Consider the following 20,622-nt stretch of genomic DNA (forward strand, 5'->3'; position numbering starts at 1 on the left):
TGGGCTGGATGGTTGGATGGCTGGCTGGCTGGTGGGCGGTCTGGCTGGCTGGCTGGTGGGCTGGATGGCTGGCTGGCTGGCTGGTTGGTTGGCTGGATGGCTGGTGGGCTGGATGGCTGGCTGGCTGGCTGGCTGGTGGGCCGGATGGCCGGCTGGCTGGTTGGTGGGCTGGATGGCTGGTGGGCTGGATGGCTGGCTGGCTGGCTGGTGGGCTGGATGGCTGGTTGGTGGGTTGGTCTGGCTGGTTGGATGGATGGATGGCTGGTTGGTGGGCTGGATGGCTGGCTGGCTGGCTGGTCTGGTACCCCTGGTATTTCCGTATTTAACACTAATGTGAGAGTGTCGTCAGTAACAGGGAAGCTGCAGCTGGCTGGATTCCTGTGGTAGACTGGGGGGGGGGGGGAGGGGGGAAAGGAAGGGGAACAACCAGAACAACTGTTGACTCCATACAGTTGTTCATTTTAAAGCTCTATGGCTTTTCTCTCCTATGCTGTACACCTTGGAAACCACTCTCATCTGCTGGAACCATCCAGACAGACCAGGGGCGAGGTAGGGCCAGGGGCGAGGTAGGGCCAGGGCAGGGGGGAGGGGAGTTAGGGCCAAGGCAGGGGGGAGGGGAGTTAGGGCCAAGGCAGGGGGAGGGGAGGTAGGGCCAGGCCAGGGGGGAGGGGAGGTAGGGCCAGGGGGGAGGGGAGGTAGGGCCAGGGGGGAGGGGAGGGGAGGTAGGGCCAGGCCAGGGGGGAGGGGAGGTAGGGCCAAGTCAGGTCAGGCCACCCCGAGTCAGGCTGAGGCTTATTATGACTGTGGCCTTGTTGTCTTTGCTGGGGATTTAAGAGGGATTAAGGGGGGAAGGACCGGGACGGAAGAACAGGGCCTGGCTGATTGGCCAATGGACGGATAGAGCCTAGCCTACTGGATGTAAGGATTGGGCCTCTCGTCCTATGGGATGGCAGCACAAACCAACCTGATCCCCGTCTGTAAGGCAGCTAACCCAAATCAAATCAAATGTTATTGGTCACATGCACATGGTTAGCAGATGTTATTGGTCACATGGTTAGCAGATGCTATTGGTCACATGGTTAGCAGATGCTATTGGTCACATGGTTAGCAGATGTTATTGGTCCCATGGTTAACAGATGTTATTGGTCACATGGTTAGCAGATGTTATTGGTCACATGGTTAGCAGATGTTATTGGTCACATGGTTAGCAGATGTTATTGTGAGTGTAGTGAAATGCTTGTGCTTCTAGATCCAATAGTGCAGCAGAATCTAACAGGTAATATCTAACAATTCCACAACTAAACCTAATACACACAATCCAGTGAAGGAATGGGATGAGAATATATAAATATAAAATATATGGATGGGAGTAACAGAGCAGCTAAAATGCAATAGATAGTATAGAATAGAGAGTGAAGGATACAGTATACAGTATATACATATGAGATGAGTAATGTGAGATATGTAAACATTATTAAAGTGGCATTATTAAAGTGACTAGTGATCCATTTATTAAAGTGGCCATTGATTTCAAGTCTGTAGGTAGGCAGCCACCTCTCTGTGTTAGTGATGGCTGTTTAACAGTTTATGGCCTTGAGATAGAAGCTGTTTTTCAGTCTCTCGTTCCCAGCTTTGATGCACCTGTACTGACCTCGCCTTCTGGACGATAGCGGGGTGAACAGGAAGTGGCTCGGGTGGTTGTTGTCCTTGATGATCTTTTTGGCCTTCCTGTGACATCGGGTGGTGTAGGTGTCCTGGAGGGCAGGTAGTTTGCCCCCGGTGATGCGTTGTGCAGACCTCACTACCCTCTGGAGAGCCATGTTGTCTTTCTGTCAGGCAGCTAACCCATGTTGTCTTTCTGTCAGGCAGCTAACCCATGTTGTCTTTCTGTCAGGCAGCTAACCCATGTTGTCTTTCTGTCAGGCAGCTAACCCATGTTGTCTTTCTGTCAGGCAGCTAACCCATGTTGTCTTTCTGTCAGGCAGCTAACCCATGTTGTCTTTCTGTCAGGCAGCTAACCCATGTTGTCTTTCCGTCAGGCAGCTAACCCATGTTGTCTTTCCATCAGGCAGCTAACCCATGTTGTCTTTCTGTCAGGCAGCTAACCCATGTTGTCTTTCTGTCAGGCAGCTAACCCATGTTGTCTTTCTGTCAGGCAGCTAACCCATGTTGTCTTTCTGTCAGGCAGCTAACCCATGTTGTCTTTCCGTCAGGCAGCTAACCCATGTTGTCTTTCCATCAGGCAGCTAACCCATGTTGTCTTTCTGTCAGGCAGCTAACCCATGTTGTCTTTCTGTCAGGCAGCTAACCCATGTTGTCTTTCTGTCAGGCAGCTAACCCATGTTGTCTTTCTGTCAGGCAGCTAACCCATGTTGTCTTTCTGTCAGGCAGCTAACCCATGTTGTCTTTCTGTCAGGCAGCTAACCCATGTTGTCTTTCTGTCCCTCTAAGTCCTCTCTAAGGAGTCTCCAGAGTTAACTAACCCTGTGAATGGGTTTGAGAACTTTTAAATCTTAGCAGTGCTGTTAGGTAAGTTGGACGTTTGTGGAGCAGGGCTTTGTAACGATGTGATCTACATGACTTTAAAGAGATTCAGTCAACCTGTTGGTAAAGAATACAGTGATGAGTAATGAAATGGTCTCCTGTAATAAAACGAAGGTAGAACGGTTGATAAATACTATCACCATAACAACAACAGGTAGAAAGGTTGATAAATCGTATCACCATAACAACAACAGGTAGAAAGGTTGATTGCACAATCTGCGTCCTGCTGACTAGAGACAGGATCTGTTTCTATAAAAAAATATCCACTTTAAATCCTTAGTTTCTTAGCCAGCTCATTCATTTATGTCTTGTAACCATTACATCACTGTCAATACCAAGGCTGGGACTGGTCAGATTATAGAAAACATCTAAGATCATCAGAAGAGAACTTGAAAACAACATATATTTAGTTTTGCCCGTATTAAAAACAGGAGTTCAATGATTTTTTATTAACAAATTGACAAACAGCATTTATATAAATAGTGAAAAGAGCAGGTTCTAGTATCCATCCCTGCGAAACACCTTCATGGACTTCAAGAAATATCGGACATCGTGAACGATGGGGTTGAGTTCTGTCACAGAAACAATCATGAAACCAGGCGTCAGAGTTCAGGCCAGTGGAGGACAACTTGTTCAATAAAATAGCAGTATCAAACACTTTTTCGACAGATCCACAAAACAGGAAGAAACAAATCATTTTAGCATCTAAAGCATTGACACGATTCTGTCCCTCTAAGTCCTCTTCATGTTGACGTGTTGCTGTCCAGCCCGTGACGGACTCCTTCCCTGTGTATCCTCTCTCCTTCAAAGTTCATACAGCCAGGGGATTGGCTGAAGAAAACCGACCCCAACAGTCTTGCTGCTTCTCAGTTCCTCTTCCCTTGGCTCCAGTCTGACACTCCTGCCATCGTAGTTTCTCCCATGAATTTCAGGCACCTGTATGAAAAGGAAAAAAAATGGCACAGCTAAAGTTAGCAAATTCCTTCTCAAGCTAAAATAACAGGTCTGCTGCTCAACGGGTAGTAACAGTCTCCCACCTCCTCCACTCTGTGCCTGGTCGGATGGGGCCACAGTGTCTCCTGACCCCTCCTGTCTCAGCCTCCAGTATTTATGCTGCAGTAGTTTATGTGTCGGGAGGCTAGGGTCAGTCTGTCACGTCTGGAGTATTTCTCTTGTCTTTTCCGGTGTCCTGTGTGAATTTAAATATGCTCTCTCTAATTCTCTCTTTCTTTCTTTCTTTCTCTCTCTCTCAGAGGACCTGAGCCCTAGGACCATGCCTCAGGACTACCTGGCTTGATGACTACTTGCTGTCCCCAGTTCACCTGGCCGTGCTGCTGCTCCAGTTCCAACTGTTCTGCCTGCAGCTATGGAACCCTGACCTGTTCACCGGACGTGCTACCTGTCCCAGACCTGTTGTCCCAGACCTGCTGGAACCCTGACCTATTCACCGGACGTGCTACCTGTCCCAGACCTGCTGTTCTCAACTCTCTAAAGACAGCAGGAGCGGTAGAGATACTCTCAAAGATCGGCTATGAAAAAGCCAACTGACACTTACTCTTGTGTTACTGACTTGTTGCACCCTCGACAACTACTATGATTATTATTATTTGACAATGCTGGTCATTTATGAACATTTGAACATCTAGGCCATGTGCTGTTATAATCTCCACCCGGCACAGCCAGAAGAGGACTGGCCACCCCTCATAGCCTGGTTCCTCTCTAGGTTTCTTCCTAGGTTTTGGCCTTTCTAGGGAGTTTTTCCTAGCCACCGTGCTTCTACACCTGCATTGCTTGCTGTTTGGGGTTTTAGGCTGGGTTTCTGTACAGCACTTTGAGATATCAGCTGATGTAAGAAGGGCTATATAAATACATTTGATTTGGTGACGGCTTACAGACCGCCTGGCTCTGGCCTCCCTCCCCTGTGACTGGTGTATGGTGCTGGCTCTGGCCTCCCTCCCCTGTGACTGGTGTATGGCTCTGGCATCCCTCCCCTGTGACTGGTGTATGGTGCTGGCCTCCCTCCCCTGTGACTGGTGTATGGTGCTGGCCTCCCTCCCCTGTGACTGGTGTATGGTGCTGGCCTCCCTCCCCTGTGACTGGTGTATGGTGCTGGCCTCCCTCCCCTGTGACTGGTGTATGGTGCTGGCCTCCCTCCCCTGTGACTGGTGTATGGTGCTGGCCTCCCTCCCCTGTGACTGGTGTATGGTGCTGGCCTCCCTCCCCTGTGACTGGTGTATGGTGCTGGCCTCCCTCCCCTGTGACTGGTGTATGGTGCTGGCCTCCCTCCCCTGTGACTGGTGTATGGTGCTGGCCTCCCTCCCCTGTGACTGGTGTATGGTGCTGGCCTCCCTCCCCTGTGACTGGTGTATGGTGCTGGCCTCCCTCCCCTGTGACTGGTGTATGGTGCTGGCCTCCCCCCCTGTGACTGGTGTATGGTGCTGGCCTCCCTCTCCTGTGACTGGTGTATGGTGCTGGCCTCCCTCCCCTGTGACTGGTGTATGGTGCTGGCCTCCCTCCCCTGTGACTGGTGTATGGTGCTGGCTCTGGCCCCCCCCCGTGACTGGTGTATGGCTCTGGCCTCCCTCCCCTGTGACTGGTGTATGGCTCTGGCCTCCCTCCCCTGTGACTGGTGTATGGTGCTGGCCTCTCTCCCCTGTGACTGGTGCTGGCCTCTCTCCTCCCCCCTGGCCCTGAAGGCTGGGCTTGTCAGAGGGGATGTATGGTGACAGGCTGAGCCCAGACTCATACAATGGTCCCTATGTTCTGTTCTCTCCAGCAGGGCTGGCTTGCTGCCGCCCGGGGGTGTGATTCAGTCCCTGCCAGCCCCAGATAGCAGCCCACCCCCTCCCTCCCTCCCTCCCATTGGCCTTTAGAAAAACGCCAGTCCCTCATTAGGAGGAAGATCTATTTCCTTACCATTCCGTTTCCCCGTCAGAAGGAGTCTAAAATGTCGCCTACACAGTAAACTCTTGACGTGCTGGAGGTGTGTTATGATGTTAACCTGGTCAGTTACAGGTCTTACTGCAGTACTAGTGTGCTTCTACAATCCATTGATCTCATCCTAAGATGTTTCCTAATGACCTGAGACTGAGGTGATGTTTTCTGATAATACTGGGTTGGACAACGGTACTCCAGAGCGGTGGCCACAGCTTGACTTGTCCAACCGGGTCATTCATTTGTGATAACAGATGTGTGTGAGATATCTGACATGGACCAGAGTCCATTTACCTGACTACAGTGATATAGGCCTACCGCCTACTCCTGAGATATGCACTGGCTTGGGACAGTGATCCTCAGAGGAAGCCAGAGCAGATAGCCAGAGCAGATAGCCAGAGCAGATAGCCAGAGCAGATAGCCAGAGCAGATAGCCAGAGCAGATAGCCAGAGCAGATAGCCAGAGCAGATAGCCAGAGCAGATAGCCAGAGCAGATAGCCAGAGCAGATAGCCAGAGCAGATAGCCAGAGCAGATAGCCAGAGCAGATAGCCAGAGCAGATAGCCAGAGCAGATAGCCAGAGCAGATAGCCAGAGCAGATAGCCAGAGCAGATAGCCAGAGCAGATAGCCAGAGCAGATAGCCAGAGCAGATAGCCAGAGCAGATAGCCAGAGCAGATAGCCAGAGCAGATAGCCAGAGCAGATAGCCAGAGCAGATAGCCAGAGCAGATAGCCAGAGCAGAGCAGATAGCCAGAGCAGAGCAGATAGCCAGAGCAGAGCAGATAGCCAGAGCAGAGCAGATAGCCAGAGCAGAGCAGATAGCCAGAGCAGAGCAGATAGCCAGAGCAGAGCAGATAGCCAGAGCAGAGCAGATAGCCAGAGCAGAGCAGATAGCCAGAGCAGAGCAGATAGCCAGAGCAGAGCAGATAGCCAGCCAGAGCAGATAGCCAGCCAGAGCAGATAGCCAGCCAGAGCAGATAGCCAGAGCAGATAGCCAGAGCAGATATAGAAGTAGTAAGAAAGCATTTGTTTTGAACAGGGTCTGGGCAAGGACACTGCACATTACAGCACGTATCTAATGTGTTCTTATCAGGGAGGGATGAAGTGGATAAACAAGCTGGTGTCGTCCTCGTGATAACCAGATACCAGGCATGTCGAGTTGATGTCCTCAAACCTCTAAACAGATACTGATGAGGCCACGTGAGGTTTAAGCCCTTAATCCCAAATTAAAATCAGTTGAGTTTTATCAGAATAAATGTGAGAGGTTGCAATTTGTAGGGCTTTTCAGCATCACTTTATTTGTATTGAAAAGCAGAATTTGGCAGGAAATGTATGAAATGCTGTGTAAGTTAAATTAAACAGGCCAGGCATTTATCTGCTTCAATAACCAAACACAACCAGCGCTTATTAGAAGCAGGCTTCTATTTGAGCCAGGCTTCTATTTGATTAATGCACACAGCTTTTTCGCTAATAAAAATGTTGAAAAGACTACATCACTATTTATTGTGACCAATACAAACATTATAATAGCAAATCCATCGCAGGTCAGACTTACAAAGATCAGGTTTCATTTCATACAAGCCAGATTTCGAGCTTCACCACCATTCTCTCACTCATTGCGCCTCGTATCCCCTGTTGTTGCAACGCCATCACACCCGATAAACGTGAATACTGAAGTCTGTCTCAGTTCCCAGGACATTGGGTGATGCCTTCCAATACCATCCACTAGGGGCAACTTAACCGGCAAGTTTTTTTTGTGTTTTAATTACAAACCTTAACCCTTACGTACTCTCAGGTTAACGAGATGTTTATCCTCCCTGGAAAACGTTGAATACTGCCGTTTCATCCATGATATCGTGTTGCTAGTTGAGAGACCATGTCAAGTTATCGTTACTCATTGTGTATTTATTATTACTTTTATTATTATGCGTTTTACTTTTCTATTATTTCTCTCTACACTGTTGGTTAAGGGCTGGTCAGTCCGCATTTCTCTGTTAGTCTACACCTGTTGTCTCTCTCTGCATTGTTGAGAAGGGCCTGTCAGTAGAGGTCGACCGATTAATCGGAATGGCCGATTAATTAGGGCCGATTTCAAGTTTTCATAACAATCGGTAATCGGTATTTTTGGCCACCGATTTTTTTTTTTTTACACCTTTATTTAACTAGGCAAGTCAGATTAAGAACACATTCTTATTTACAATGACGGCCTAGAAACGGGGGTTAACTGCCTTGTTCAGGGGGGGATTCGTTTTTGCAACCTTTGGTTGCCAGTCCAACGCTCTAACCACCTGCCTTACATTGCACTCCACAAGGATTAACAGGCTGACTACCTGTTACGCGAGGGCAGCAAGAAGCAAAGGTAAGTTGCTAGCTAGCATTAGACTTATAAAAAACTATCAATCTTAACATAATCACTAGTTAACTACACATGGTTGATGATATTACTAGTTTATCTAACGTGTCCTGCGTTGCATATAATCGATGCGGTGCCTGTTAATTTATCATTGAATCACAGCCTACAAACGGGTGTTGGTATAACAAGCGCATTTGCGAAAAAAGTACTGTCGTTGCACCAATGTACCTAACCATAAACATCAATGCCTAACAGGAATATTTAGACTTAGGGATGCCACCCGTTAGATAAAATACGGAACGGTTCCGTATGTCACTGAAAGAAAAAAACTTTTGTTTTCGAGATGATAGTTTCCGGATTCGACCATATTAATGACCTAAGGCTTGTATTTCTGTGAGTTTATTATATTATAATTAAGTCTATGATTTGATAGCGCAGTCTGACTGAGCGGTGGTAGGCAGCAGCAGGCTCGTAAACATTCATTCAAACATACCTTCGCTGTGCTTCAAGCATTGCGCTGTTTATGACTTCAACCTGGGTGGGTATAATTTGTGGAACGTTCCAACAGGAATCTATTCCAAAAACTTCATAAATAACAAGGTTTCCAAAAAACAACGCATACAAAGTTGTATAGCGGCAGAATAAGATACCGGGTAGGGAGTGGTCTATTTCATTGCGTTTTTCACTCATCACGTTTATTCTGAAAAATGTCTGTCCTCACATGTCTGTTTGCCTATGGACAAACATTAACAATAAGCTACGTGGTGAGTTGATGCCTATTCGGCAGCTAGTTAGCTAGGTTTGTATGCGTTTCTACTTTGTATGCGTTGTTGGTTGGCAACCTTTTACTTTACGTTTTTTTGGAACAGATTCCTGTTGGAACGTTCCACGAATTATACCCACCCCTTCAAGCCTGTCAACTCCCGAGATTAGGCTGGTGTAACCGATGTGAAATGGCTAGCTAGTTAGCCGGGTGCACGCTAATAGCGTTTCAAACGTCACTCGCTCTGAGACTTGGAGTAGTTGTTTCCCTTCCTCTACATGGGTAACGCTGCTTCGAGGGTGGCTGTTGTCGATGTGTTCCTGGTTTGAGCCTAGGTAGGAGCGAGGAGAGGGACGGAAGCTATACTGTTACACTGGCAATACTAAAGTGCTTATAAGAACATCCAATAGTCAAAGGTATATGAAATACAAATCGTATAGAGAGAAATAGTCCTATAATTCCTAGAATAACTACAACCTAAAACTTCTTACCTGGGAATATTGAAGACTCATGTTAAAAGGAACCACCAGCTTTCATATGTTCTCATGTTCTGAGCAAGGAACTTAAGTGCACATAATGCACTTTTACTTTCTTCTCCAACACTTTGTTTTTGCATTATTTAAACCAAATTGAACACGTTTCATTATTTGAGGCTAAATTGATTTTATTGATGTATTATATTAAGTTAAAATAAGTGTTCATTCAGTATTGTTGTAATTGTCATTATTACAAAAAATAAATAAAAAATACAAATAATCGGCCGATTAATCGGTATCGGGGGTTTTGGTCCTCCAATAATCGGTATTGGCGTTGAAAAATCATAATCGGTCGACCTCTACCTGTCAGTCAGCATTTCTCTGTTAGTCTACACCTGTTGGTTAGCATGTGAAAAATACAAGAAAAGATTATTACTCTTTATGAAGAATTAAAAGATTTGAACCAAGTGCCTTGAATTGAATAAGGATTATATGAGAGTATCTGCATCTTTAAACATTTATTAACCTTCTGGAAACTAAGCTCGTATTATAAGGAGGACAGGATCCACTCAAATCATTTGGGTTCCTGGATCCTTTCACAGCATTATAAGGCTGCGTTGAGACAATGACATATCAATGACCCAAGTCCAGCTCATTTAATCCCTACCATTGTGTCGCTGAGTCATCATAAAGCTTCAGCAAATGTACATTATACCAGGTGCGATGGTAGACACAATGTAAGTAACCTAATTGATGTCCCTCTAACTGCCCTGAATGCCTCTGCTGATCCTACAGCTGTTGTATGCAGTAATCATGAGCCTATGAACCAGAGTTATACTGTTAACACTGAGGCAGTGTGCCCTAGTAGGAAGTCCACTGTGTGCAGCTCATCCTGCACTAACATAAATAACCTGAGCATGTCTACCTCTGCTAAGCTTCCCAGTAAAGCAAGAAAAACAATCAAGCATCCCAGAAATGTGCTAAAAATAGCCCACATTAACATATATAGCTTAAGAAACAAGGTCCATGAAATGAATAATTTGCTAGTAACAGATGACATTCATATTCTGAATCTCACTTAGATAATACCTTTGATTCAGTGGTAGCAATACATGGTTATAACATCTACAGAAAATACAGAAATGCCAATGGTGGAGGTGTTGCTGTTTATATTCAGATCCACAATCCTGTAAAGATTAAAGAGGATCTCATGTTAAATACTGTTGAAGTAATATATCTACAGGTTCATCTGCCTCACCTAAAGCCCATATTCTGGTGGGAAGCTGCTATAGACCACCAAGTGTTAACAGTCAGCATCTGGATAATATGTGTGAAATGCTTGATAATGTATGTGATATCAACAGAGATTATTATTTTCTGGGTGATTTAAATATTGACTGGTTTTCATCAAGCTGCCCACTCAAGAGAAAGCTTCAAACTGTAACCAGTGCCTGCAACCTGGTTCAGGTTATCAGTCAACCTACCAGGGTATTTACAAATAGCACAGGAATGAAATCATCAACATGTATTGATCACATCTTTCCTAGTGCTGCAGAAATTTGCTTTAAAGCAGTATCCAAATCCATTGGATGTAGTGATCACAATATAGTAGCCATATCTAGGAAAACCAAAGTTCCAAAGGCTGGGCCTAATCTAGTATACACAAGTTTTGTAGTGATTCCTATGTTGTTGACGTAAATAATATTTGATGGTCTGAGGTGTGTAATGAGGAGCAACCAGACGCTGCACTGGACACATTTACCTATCCCAGTTACTAATAAGCACCCATTAAGAAAATGACTGTAAAAACTGTTAAATCCCCGTGGATTGATGAGGAATTTAAAAATGGTACGAGGCAAAATAGAAGGCAAATAAGTCTGCCTGTACAATCAATTGGCAAACGTACAGCAAATTGAGAAATCATGTGACTAAACTGAATAAAAATAAACTACCCTATGAAACAAAGATAAATGACATAAAGAATGATAGTAAAAAGCTTTTGGGGCACCTTAAATGAAATTCTGGGTAAAAAGGCAAATATTACCAACTACTTTAATGATTTTTTTCATTGGGAAGATTAGCAAACTAAGGCATGACATGCCAGCAACAAACGCTGACACTACACATCCAAGTATATCGGACCAAATTATGAAAGACAAGCATTTTAATTTTGAGTTCCGTAAAGTGAGTGTGGAAGAGGAAGACATTGTTGTCTATCAACAATGACAAGCCAGCGTGGTCTGACAACTAGGAAAATTACTGAGGATAATAGCGGACGATATTGCCACATCTTCAATTTAAGCCTACTAGATAGCGTGTGCCCTCAGGCCTGGAGGGAAGCGAAAGTCATTCTGCAACTCAAGAATAGTAAAGCCCCCTTTACTGGCTCAAATAGCCGACCAATCAGCCTGTTACCAACTCTTAGTAAACTTCTGGAAAGAATTGTGTTTGACCAGATACAATGTTATTTCACAATAAACAAATTGACAACAGACTTTCAGCACGCTTATAGGGAAGTACATTCAACAAGCACAGCACTTACACAAATGACTGATGATTGGCTGAGAGAAATTGATGATAAAAAGATTGTGGGGCTGTTTTGTTAGACTTCAGTGCGGCTTTTGACATTATTGATCATAGTCTGCTGCTGGAAAAATGTATGTGTTATGGCTTTACACCCCCTGTTATAATGTGTTATCATGCTGTGTTGTCATGCTGTGTTGCTACCATGCTGTGGTGTCATGTGTTGCTACCATGCAGTGTTGTCATGTGTTGCTACCATGCTGTGTTGTCATGTGTTGCTACCATGCTGTGTTGCTACCATGCTGTGGTGTCATGTGTTGCTACCATGCTGTGTTGTCATGTGTTGCTACCATGCTGTGGTGTCATGTGTTGCTACCATGCTGTGTTGCTACCATGCTGTGTTGTCATGTGTTGCTACCATGCTGTGTTGTCATGTGTTGCTACCATGCTGTGTTGTGCTGTGTTGCTACCATGCTGTGTTGTGCTGTGTTGCTACCATGCTGTGGTGTCATGTGTTGCTACCATGCTGTGGTGTCATGTGTTGCTACCATGCTGTGTTGTCATGTGTTGCTACCATGCTGTGTTGTCATGTGTTGCTACCATGCTATGTTGTCATGTTGTGTTGCTACCATGCTGGGTTGTCATGTGTTGCTACCATGCTGGGTTGTCATGTGTTGCTACCATGCTGTGTTGTCATGTTGTGTTGCTACCATGCTGTGTTGTCATGTTGTGTTGCTACCATGCTGTGTTGTCATGTGTTGCTACCATGCTGTGTTGTCATGTGTTGCTACCATGCTGTGTTGTCATGTGTTGCTACCATGCTGTGTTGTCATGTGTTTCTACCATGCTGTGTTGTCATGTGTTGCTACCATGCTGTGGTGTCATGCTGTGTTGCTACCATGCTGTGGTGTCATGTGTTGCTACCATGCTGTGTTGTCATGTGTTGCTACCATGCTGTGTTGTCATGTGTTTCTACCATGCTGTGTTGTCATGTGTTGCTACCATGCTGTGTTGTCATGTGTTGCTACCATGCTGTGTTGTCATGTGTTGCTACCATGCTGTGTTGTCATGTGTTGCTACCATGCTGTGTTGTCATGTGTTGCTACCATGCTGTGTTGCTACCATGCTGGGTTGTCATGTGTTGCTACCATGCTGGGTTGTCATGTGATGCTACCATGCTGTGTTGTCATGTTGTGTTGCTACCATGCTGTGTTGTCATGTTGTGTTGCTACCATGCTGTGTTGTCATGTGTTGCTGCCATGCTGTGTTGTCATGTGTTGCTACCATGCTGTGTTGTCATGTGTTGCTACCATGCTGTGTTGTCATGTGTTGCTACCATGCTGTGTTGCTACTATGTTGTCATGTTGTGTTGCTACCATGCTGTGTTGTCATGTTGTGTTGCTACCATGCTGTGGTGTCATGTGTTGCTACCATGCTGTGGTGTCATGTTGTGTCGCCGCCATGCTGTGGTGTCATGTTGTGTCGCCGCCATGCTGTGTTGTCATATTGTGTCGCCGCCATGCTGTGTTGTCATGTTGTGTCGCCGCCATGCTGTGTTGCCGCCATGCTGTGATGTTGTGTTGCCGCCATGCTGTGTTGTCATGTTGTGTTGCCGCCATGCTGTGTTGTCATGTTGTGGTGTCGCCATGCTGTGTGGTCATGTTGTGGTGTCATGTGTTGCCGCCATGCTGTGTTGTCGCCATGCTGTGTTGTCATGTTGTGTTGCCGCCATGCTGTGTTGTCATGTGTTGCCGCCATGCTGTGTTGTCATGTGTTGCCGCCATGCTGTGTTGTCATGTGTTGCAACATAGCAACACATGTCAGGAGGCCTTTTGACTTTTGGTAGGCCGTCAATGTAAATAAGAATTTGTTTCTTAACTGACTTGCCTAGTTAAATAAAGGTTAAAGAAAATAAATAAATAATTGTGGATAAAGAGCAACCTGTCTAACAGAACACAGAAGGTGTTGTTTAATGGAAACCTCTCAAACATAATCCAGGTATAATCAGGAATTCCCCATGGCAGCTGTCTGGGCCCCTTACGTTTTAAAATCTACATTAACGACATGCCACTGGCTTTGAGTAAAGCCACAGTGTCTATGTATGTGGATGAGTCAACACTATACACATCAGCTACTACAGCTACTGAAATGACTGCAACACTTAACAAAGAGCTGCAGTTAGTTTCAGAATGGGTGGCAAGGAATAAGTTAGCCCTAAATATTTCAAAAACTAAAATCATTGTATTTGGGACAAATCATTCACTAAACCTCAACTAAATCTTGTCATGAATAATGTGGAAATTGAGGTGACTCAACTGCTTGGAGTTACCCTGGATTGTAAACTGTCATGATCAAAATATATTGATACAACAGTATCTAAGATGGGGAGAAGTCTGTCCATAATAAAGCACTGCTCTACCTTCTTAACAACACTGTCAACAAGGCAGGTCCTACAGGCCCTAGTTTCTACCTTAACAACACTATCAACAAGGCAGGTCCTACAGGCCCTAGTTTCTACCTTCTTAACAGCACTATCAACAAGGCAGGTCCTACAGGCCCTAGTTTCTACCTTCTTAACAGCACTATCAACAAGGCAGGTCCTACAGGCCCTAGTTTCTACCTTCTTAACAACACTATCAACAAGGCAGGTCCTACAGGCCCTAGTTTCTACCTTCTTAACAACACTATCAACAAGGCAGTTCCTACAGGCCCTAGTTTTGTCGCACCTGGACTACTGTTCAGTCGTGTGGTCAGGTGCCACAAAGAAGGACTCAGAACAGGGCCTCACGGCTGGCCCTTGGATGGACACAGAGACCTAATATTAGTAATATGCATGTCAATCTCTCCTGGCTGAAAGTGGAGGAGAGATTGACTTCATCACTGCTTGTATTTATGAGAGATATTGACATGTTGAATGCACCGAGCTGTCTGTCTAAACTACTGGCAGGCAGCTCAGACACCCATACACACCCCACAAGACATGCCACCAGAGGTCTGTTTAAACTACTGGCACGCAGCTCAGACACCCATACATACCCCACAAGACATGCCACCAGAGGTCTCTTCACGGTCCCCAAGTCCAGAACAGACTATGGGAGGCACACAGTACCACATAGAGACATGACTACATGGAACTCTATTCCACATCAGGTAACTGATGCCAGCAGTAAAATTAGATTTTAAAAAACGGGTAAAAATACACCTTATGGAACAGCGGGGACTGTGAAGCAACACAAACACATGATAACATACGCACTATACACACGTACACATGGACTTTGTGTTACAGATAAGTGATAGTAGTAGAGTAGGGGCCTGAGGGCACACACTAAATATGTTGTGAAATCTGTTATGAATGTATTCTAAATGTTTTTAACATGTATAAACTGCCTTAATTTTGCTGGACCCCAGGAAGAGTAGCTGCTGCCTTGGCAGGAACTAATGGGGATCCATAATAAACCCCAGGAAGAGTAGCTGCTGCCTTGACAGGAACTAATGGGGATCCATAATAAACCCCAGGAAGAGTAGCTGCTGCCTTGGCAGGAACTAATGGGGATCCATAATAAACCCCAGGAAGAGTAGCTGCTGCCTTGGCAGGAACTAATGGGGATCCATAATAAACCCTAGGAAGAGTAGCTGCTGCCTTGGCAGGAACTAATGGGGATCCATAATAAACCCCAGGAAGAGTAGCTGCTGTCTTGGCAGGAACTAATGGGGATCCATAATAAACCCCAGGAAGAGTAGCTGCTGCCTTGGCAGGAACTAATGGGGATCCATAATAAACCCCAGGAAGAGTAGCTGCTGCCTTGGCAGGAACTAATGGGGATCTATAATAAACCCCAGGAAGAGTAGCTGCTGCCTTGGCAGGAACTAATGGGGATCCATAATAAACCCCAGGAAGAGTAGCTGCTGCCTTGGCAGGAACTAATGGGGATCCATAATAAACCCTAGGAAGAGTAGCCGCTGCCTTGGTAGGTACTAATGGGGATCCATAATAAACCCCAGGAAGAGTAGCTGCTGCCTTGGCAGGAACTAATGGGGATCTATAATAAACCACAGGAAGAGTAGCTGCTGCCTTGGCAGGAACTAATGGGGATCCATAATAAACCCCAGGAAGAGTAGCCGCTGTCTTGGCAGGAACTAATGGGGATCCATAATAAACCCCAGGAAGAGTAGCCGCTGCCTTGGCAGGAAGTAATGGGGATCCATAATAAATACAATTTGATTTGAACAGTCTTGGAGAATGTCACACACAGTTGACCCATATAGTGCCTTCAGAGTATTTAAACCCCTAGACTTATTCCACATTTTGTTGAGTTACAGCCTGAATTCAAAATGGATTAAATATGTTTCTCACCCATTTACACACAATACCCCATAATGACAAAGTGAAAACATGTTTTTCGAAATGTTTGCTAATTTATTGAGAATGAAATACAGAAATATCTCCTTTTCATAAGTAATCACAACCCTGAGTCAATACGTGTTAGAATCTCCTTTGGCAGTGATTACAGCCGTGAGTCTCTCTGGGTCTCTGAGAGCCGAGAGTCTCTCTGGGTCTCTGAGAGCCGAGAGTCTCTCTGGGTCTCTGAGAGCCGAGAGTCTCTCTGGGTCTCTGAGAGCCGAGAGTCTCTCTGGGTCTCTGAGAGCCGAGAGTCTCTCTGTTTCTCTGAGAGCCGAGAGTCTCTCTGTTTCTCTGAGAGCCGAGAGTCTCTCTGTTTCTCTGAGAGCCGAGAGTCTCTCTGTTTCTCTGAGAGCCGAGAGTCTCTCTGTTTCTCTGAGAGCCGAGAGTCTCTCTGTTTCTCTGAGAGCCGAGAGTCTCTCTGAGAGCCGAGAGTCTCTCTGTTTCTCTGAGAGCCGAGAGTCTCTCTGGGTCTCTCTAAGAGCTTTTCACACCTGAATTGTACAATATTTGCACTTTTTTTTTTTTTTTTTTTTAATTCTTCAATCTCTCAGTTCAAGTGCTCCAACTGCGTTTTACGTTGAATTAGTCATTTTGTAAGTTTTTCCTTGGTAAGCCATTCTCATTCTTCAAGCTCTGTCAAGTTGGTTGTTGATCGTTGCTAAACAGACATTTTCAAGTCTGGCCACAGATTACCAAGCCGATGTAGCCCTTTCCTGCAGTCAAATGCCCGAATGGCCTCATGGGTGGAATAATTATAAAATTATGAAAAATATTATAACAATCTTTTCTTTTTTATGCCACAAATCCGGTGTTTCTATGTGAAGCGGTTTTGTTATATTAGAGTCTTCTGTGATGTTTATAAAGTGTAATATTGGGATGGAAACTCAAAATGTAATACATTTCATCCCTATATCTGACATGGTACAGGTGTCTTCTTTTGTTAAGCCCATAACCATGTGTGTTTTGTTTTAAAGTAGATGTGTTTAAGACTACCAATAAAACACTGTGTGACCCTGATTTAGCCCCATGCAGTAAAAGGTTAAGTCAAAACTGAAACTAGGCCACTCAGGAACATTCAATGTCGTCTTGGTAAACAACGCCAGTGTATATTTGGCCTTGTGTTTAGGTTATTGTCCTGCTGAAAGGTGGATTTGTATCCCAGTTTTTTCCTCTAGGAACTTGCCTGTGTTTGGCTCTATTCAGTTTTTAACTCCCTAGTCCTTGCCGATGACAAGCATACCCATAACATGATGCAGCCACCACCATGCTTGAAAATATGAAGAGTGGTACTCAGTGATGTGTTGGATTTGCCCCAAACATAACACTTTTTATTCAGGACAGAAAGTTCATTTCTTTGCCACATTTTTTGCAGTTTTACTTTAGTGCCTTATTGCAAACAGGATGCATGTTTTGGAATATTTGTTTTCTGTACAGGCTTCCTTATTTTCACTCTGTCATTTAGGTTAGTATTGTGGAGTAACTACAATGTTGTGGATCCATCCTCCGTTTTCTCCCATCACAGCCATTCAACTCTGTAACTGTTTTAAAAAGTCACCATTGGCTTCATGGTGAAATCCCTCATCATCATAGGCCTACATACCTCCATCATCACAGGTCTACATACCACCATCATCATCATCATCATCATCATCACAGGCCTACATACCATCATCACTGGCCTACATACCTCCATCATCATCACAGGCCTACATACCATCATCATCACAGGCCTACATACCATCATCATCACAGGCCTACATACCATCATCACAGGCCTACATACCATCATCATCACAGGTCTACATACCATCATCATCACAGGTCTACATACCATCATCATCATCACAGGTCTACATACCATCATCATCATCACAGGCCTACATACCTCCATCATCACAGGCCTACATACCTCCATCATCATCATCATCATCATCATCATCATCACAGGCCTACATACCTCCATCATCACAGGCCTACATACCTCCATCATCATCACAGGCCTACATACCATCATCATCACAGGCCTACATACCATCATCATCACAGGCCTACATACCATCATCATCACAGGCCTACATACCATCATCATCACAGGCCTACATACCTCCATCATCATCATCATCATCATCACAGGCCTACATACCACCATAATCATCACAGGCCTACATACCATCATCATCATCACAGGCCTACATACCATCATCATCATCACAGGCCTACATACCATCATCATCACAGGCCTACATACCATCATCTTGATGCTGTAATGTCTATGTTTGATCCACACTGTTCTTCTGATAGCCCAGTTGTCTCATGACCTCACTGCAGTAGTCTTCCACTTGGGAGATCTGTTCAATGTTCAACCGCTCTCTCCATGCGAAGATGGCTTCCTTAGCGTCTCTGGACGATATTAGAAACGGTTTGTCTGAGGAGTAACCGTGTCCGTGGGTCATGTTCAACACGAACTTATCCATGGCAGGAAAGGACGAGAGGTTGGAGAAGGTGTAAAGTCTCTTGAGTTCCTCCATGGGGTGTAGAACCAAGTCTTCGTAACGGATCTTGATGTAATTCCTCTTTACCCAGAGGGGCGCATTCATCATGAGCATCATATCGTTCAGCCAGTTATCACATATTATCTCCATCGCGCTAGAGACATAATTCTCTGCCCGGTTCCCCCTTTTGTTTGGCAACAGTAGACGCTTGTATTTCTCCGTCTGTTTTTTACTTCTCAGTACCTGTATGCTCTCCTTGACCAGAGCTTGTTTCGATTTCAGTCGTGAATTGTGTACTGCCCGCGGGTCTCTAAACAACTGAATGATCTGGAGATTTAAAGCGGGATCTCTCATTAACGGGACGAGTACACCGAGATCCAGAACCCGCACACCTTTGATTACCACGACGCGGTACTTCTTGCACTCCTTCTCCAACTCCTTGATATCTTTCCTTGGGCACTTTCCACAGACGTCATCCTGGACTAATCCCACTTCGTTTCTCTTGTACGCCTCGCATAGAGGTTCCGAACAGATCACTTTGTTCTTTCTCCATCCAAATATAAAAGACGTGGTGATATTTTGACTCCCTGTGTACAGTTTTAAAACTGAGAAGTCGCATCGTAATAACGCCTTCATCATATCACGCACGGCTCCTTGCAGACTGACCGCATCTCCTGGATATAAAGCCTGCCATATATGCCACATGGGCTCGTAGAGGTAAAACACATCGGGGTGTTGATTGAATAACTCTCCTAAGAACGATGACCCCGTCCTCCATGTAGCATGTAAATAAACGTGTATTTTAGACTGGGTCCTGTTGACTACCGACTCTTCCACGGTATCCGTAGTGTTGCTAAACTTGTCCCCGTTATTCCACATACCGAGGTCGGGGCACCTCGGCTGTTGCTTACCATATTTAATATGCCCTGATTTACTCCTGTAGTCCAGCATATACGGAATTAACAGAAGTAACACGGAATATCCTAGAATTAAAATGAAGTATTTCTTCTGAAGCCTCCTTTTCATTTCCCTCTCTCTCAGATAGACACGGCTGTAGTTGTTGTGTTTGTCGCCGCTCTGTGAAGGCGGAGGAGCGCAGCAGGAAAGACCTGAACCGTAATGACTGACACACGCCCATTCAACTGACTCAATAAACCCACAGTCACAGGTTCAAAATAAAAGCCCAGTTATACAGTTTCAGTCTAGTGTGCATTCATGTAGCCTTTAAAAAAATATATATATAAAAAAAAAAAATCGAATCATATTTATGTATAGCTAGGGCTATATAGATGTTTCTATGTCAATTTTGAGTCTTATAACAAAGGGCCTGAATACTTATGAAAATATGGTATTTCTTTTTTTTTTATTCCAAAAACCTGTTTTCTTTTCGCTTTGTCATTATGGGGTATTGTGTGTGTAGCTTGATGAGGGAAAATATAACAAAATGTAACAAAATGTGGGGGAAAAGTTGTGTAGGCCGTCATTGTAAATAAAAATAGGTTCTTAACTGACTTGCCTAGTTAAATAAAGGTTCAATTATTTTTTTTAAGTCAAGCGGTCTGAATACTTTCCAAATGCCCTGTACTGGTGAAAAACATACATATCCCTGCAAAGGAAAAACTGTTCTCCAACGAAAGCCAACTGAAAACTGAGAAATAACTTTAGTTGAGTTTTTATTCTAACAATTGGTTGCCATGGTGAATAATCCAATAGCAATTGGTAGGATACATGAAAGGAAACATCAAAGAGTTTACCGGAATCTCTAAATTAAATTTCAATTACATGTATTTGTAGATCTAATGACATTTAGTGGGATTCTAAATTCAAATCTAAGGGGCTTTTATAGAACTTATATTTCTTAAACAAGCAACTTATAAAGTGCACACACACCAAAAACCCTGTTGCTTTGACAAGAGTCAATAATTCACTAGTATCGATCAGGTTGTGCTCCTGAAACTAACGCAACTGAAAAAAACACATGGAAACTGGGTCCGTGTGCTTATGGATAATTCACATTTCCTTTCATCTCGGCAAGGCCAAACGAGGAAATGAATTTTTTTTTAAATCCTATTTTTCCTTTTGTCAATTTCTACGCCAATAAATGGTCTAATGCAAAATGCTTTTATTTCCC

At 44.7% G+C, this 20,622-nt stretch overlaps 1 protein-coding gene across 1 annotated transcript; it reads right to left on the reverse strand.

Annotated features, from left to right (window-relative positions):
• Positions 1-2,121: 2,121 nt before the first annotated feature.
• chst7 (carbohydrate (N-acetylglucosamine 6-O) sulfotransferase 7) lies at positions 2,122-19,658 on the reverse strand (the record flags this gene model as incomplete). Its single annotated transcript, XM_029697367.1, has 2 exons — positions 2,122-3,480; positions 18,248-19,658. A coding segment is annotated over one exon (1,389 nt), but the record flags the coding sequence as incomplete, so codon positions are not given.
• Positions 19,659-20,622: the final 964 nt, after the last annotated feature.

Source organism: Salmo trutta, chromosome 17, assembly GCF_901001165.1.
Source record: "Salmo trutta chromosome 17, fSalTru1.1, whole genome shotgun sequence".
In the NCBI taxonomy this organism is placed as follows: Eukaryota; Metazoa; Chordata; class Actinopteri; order Salmoniformes; family Salmonidae; genus Salmo; species Salmo trutta.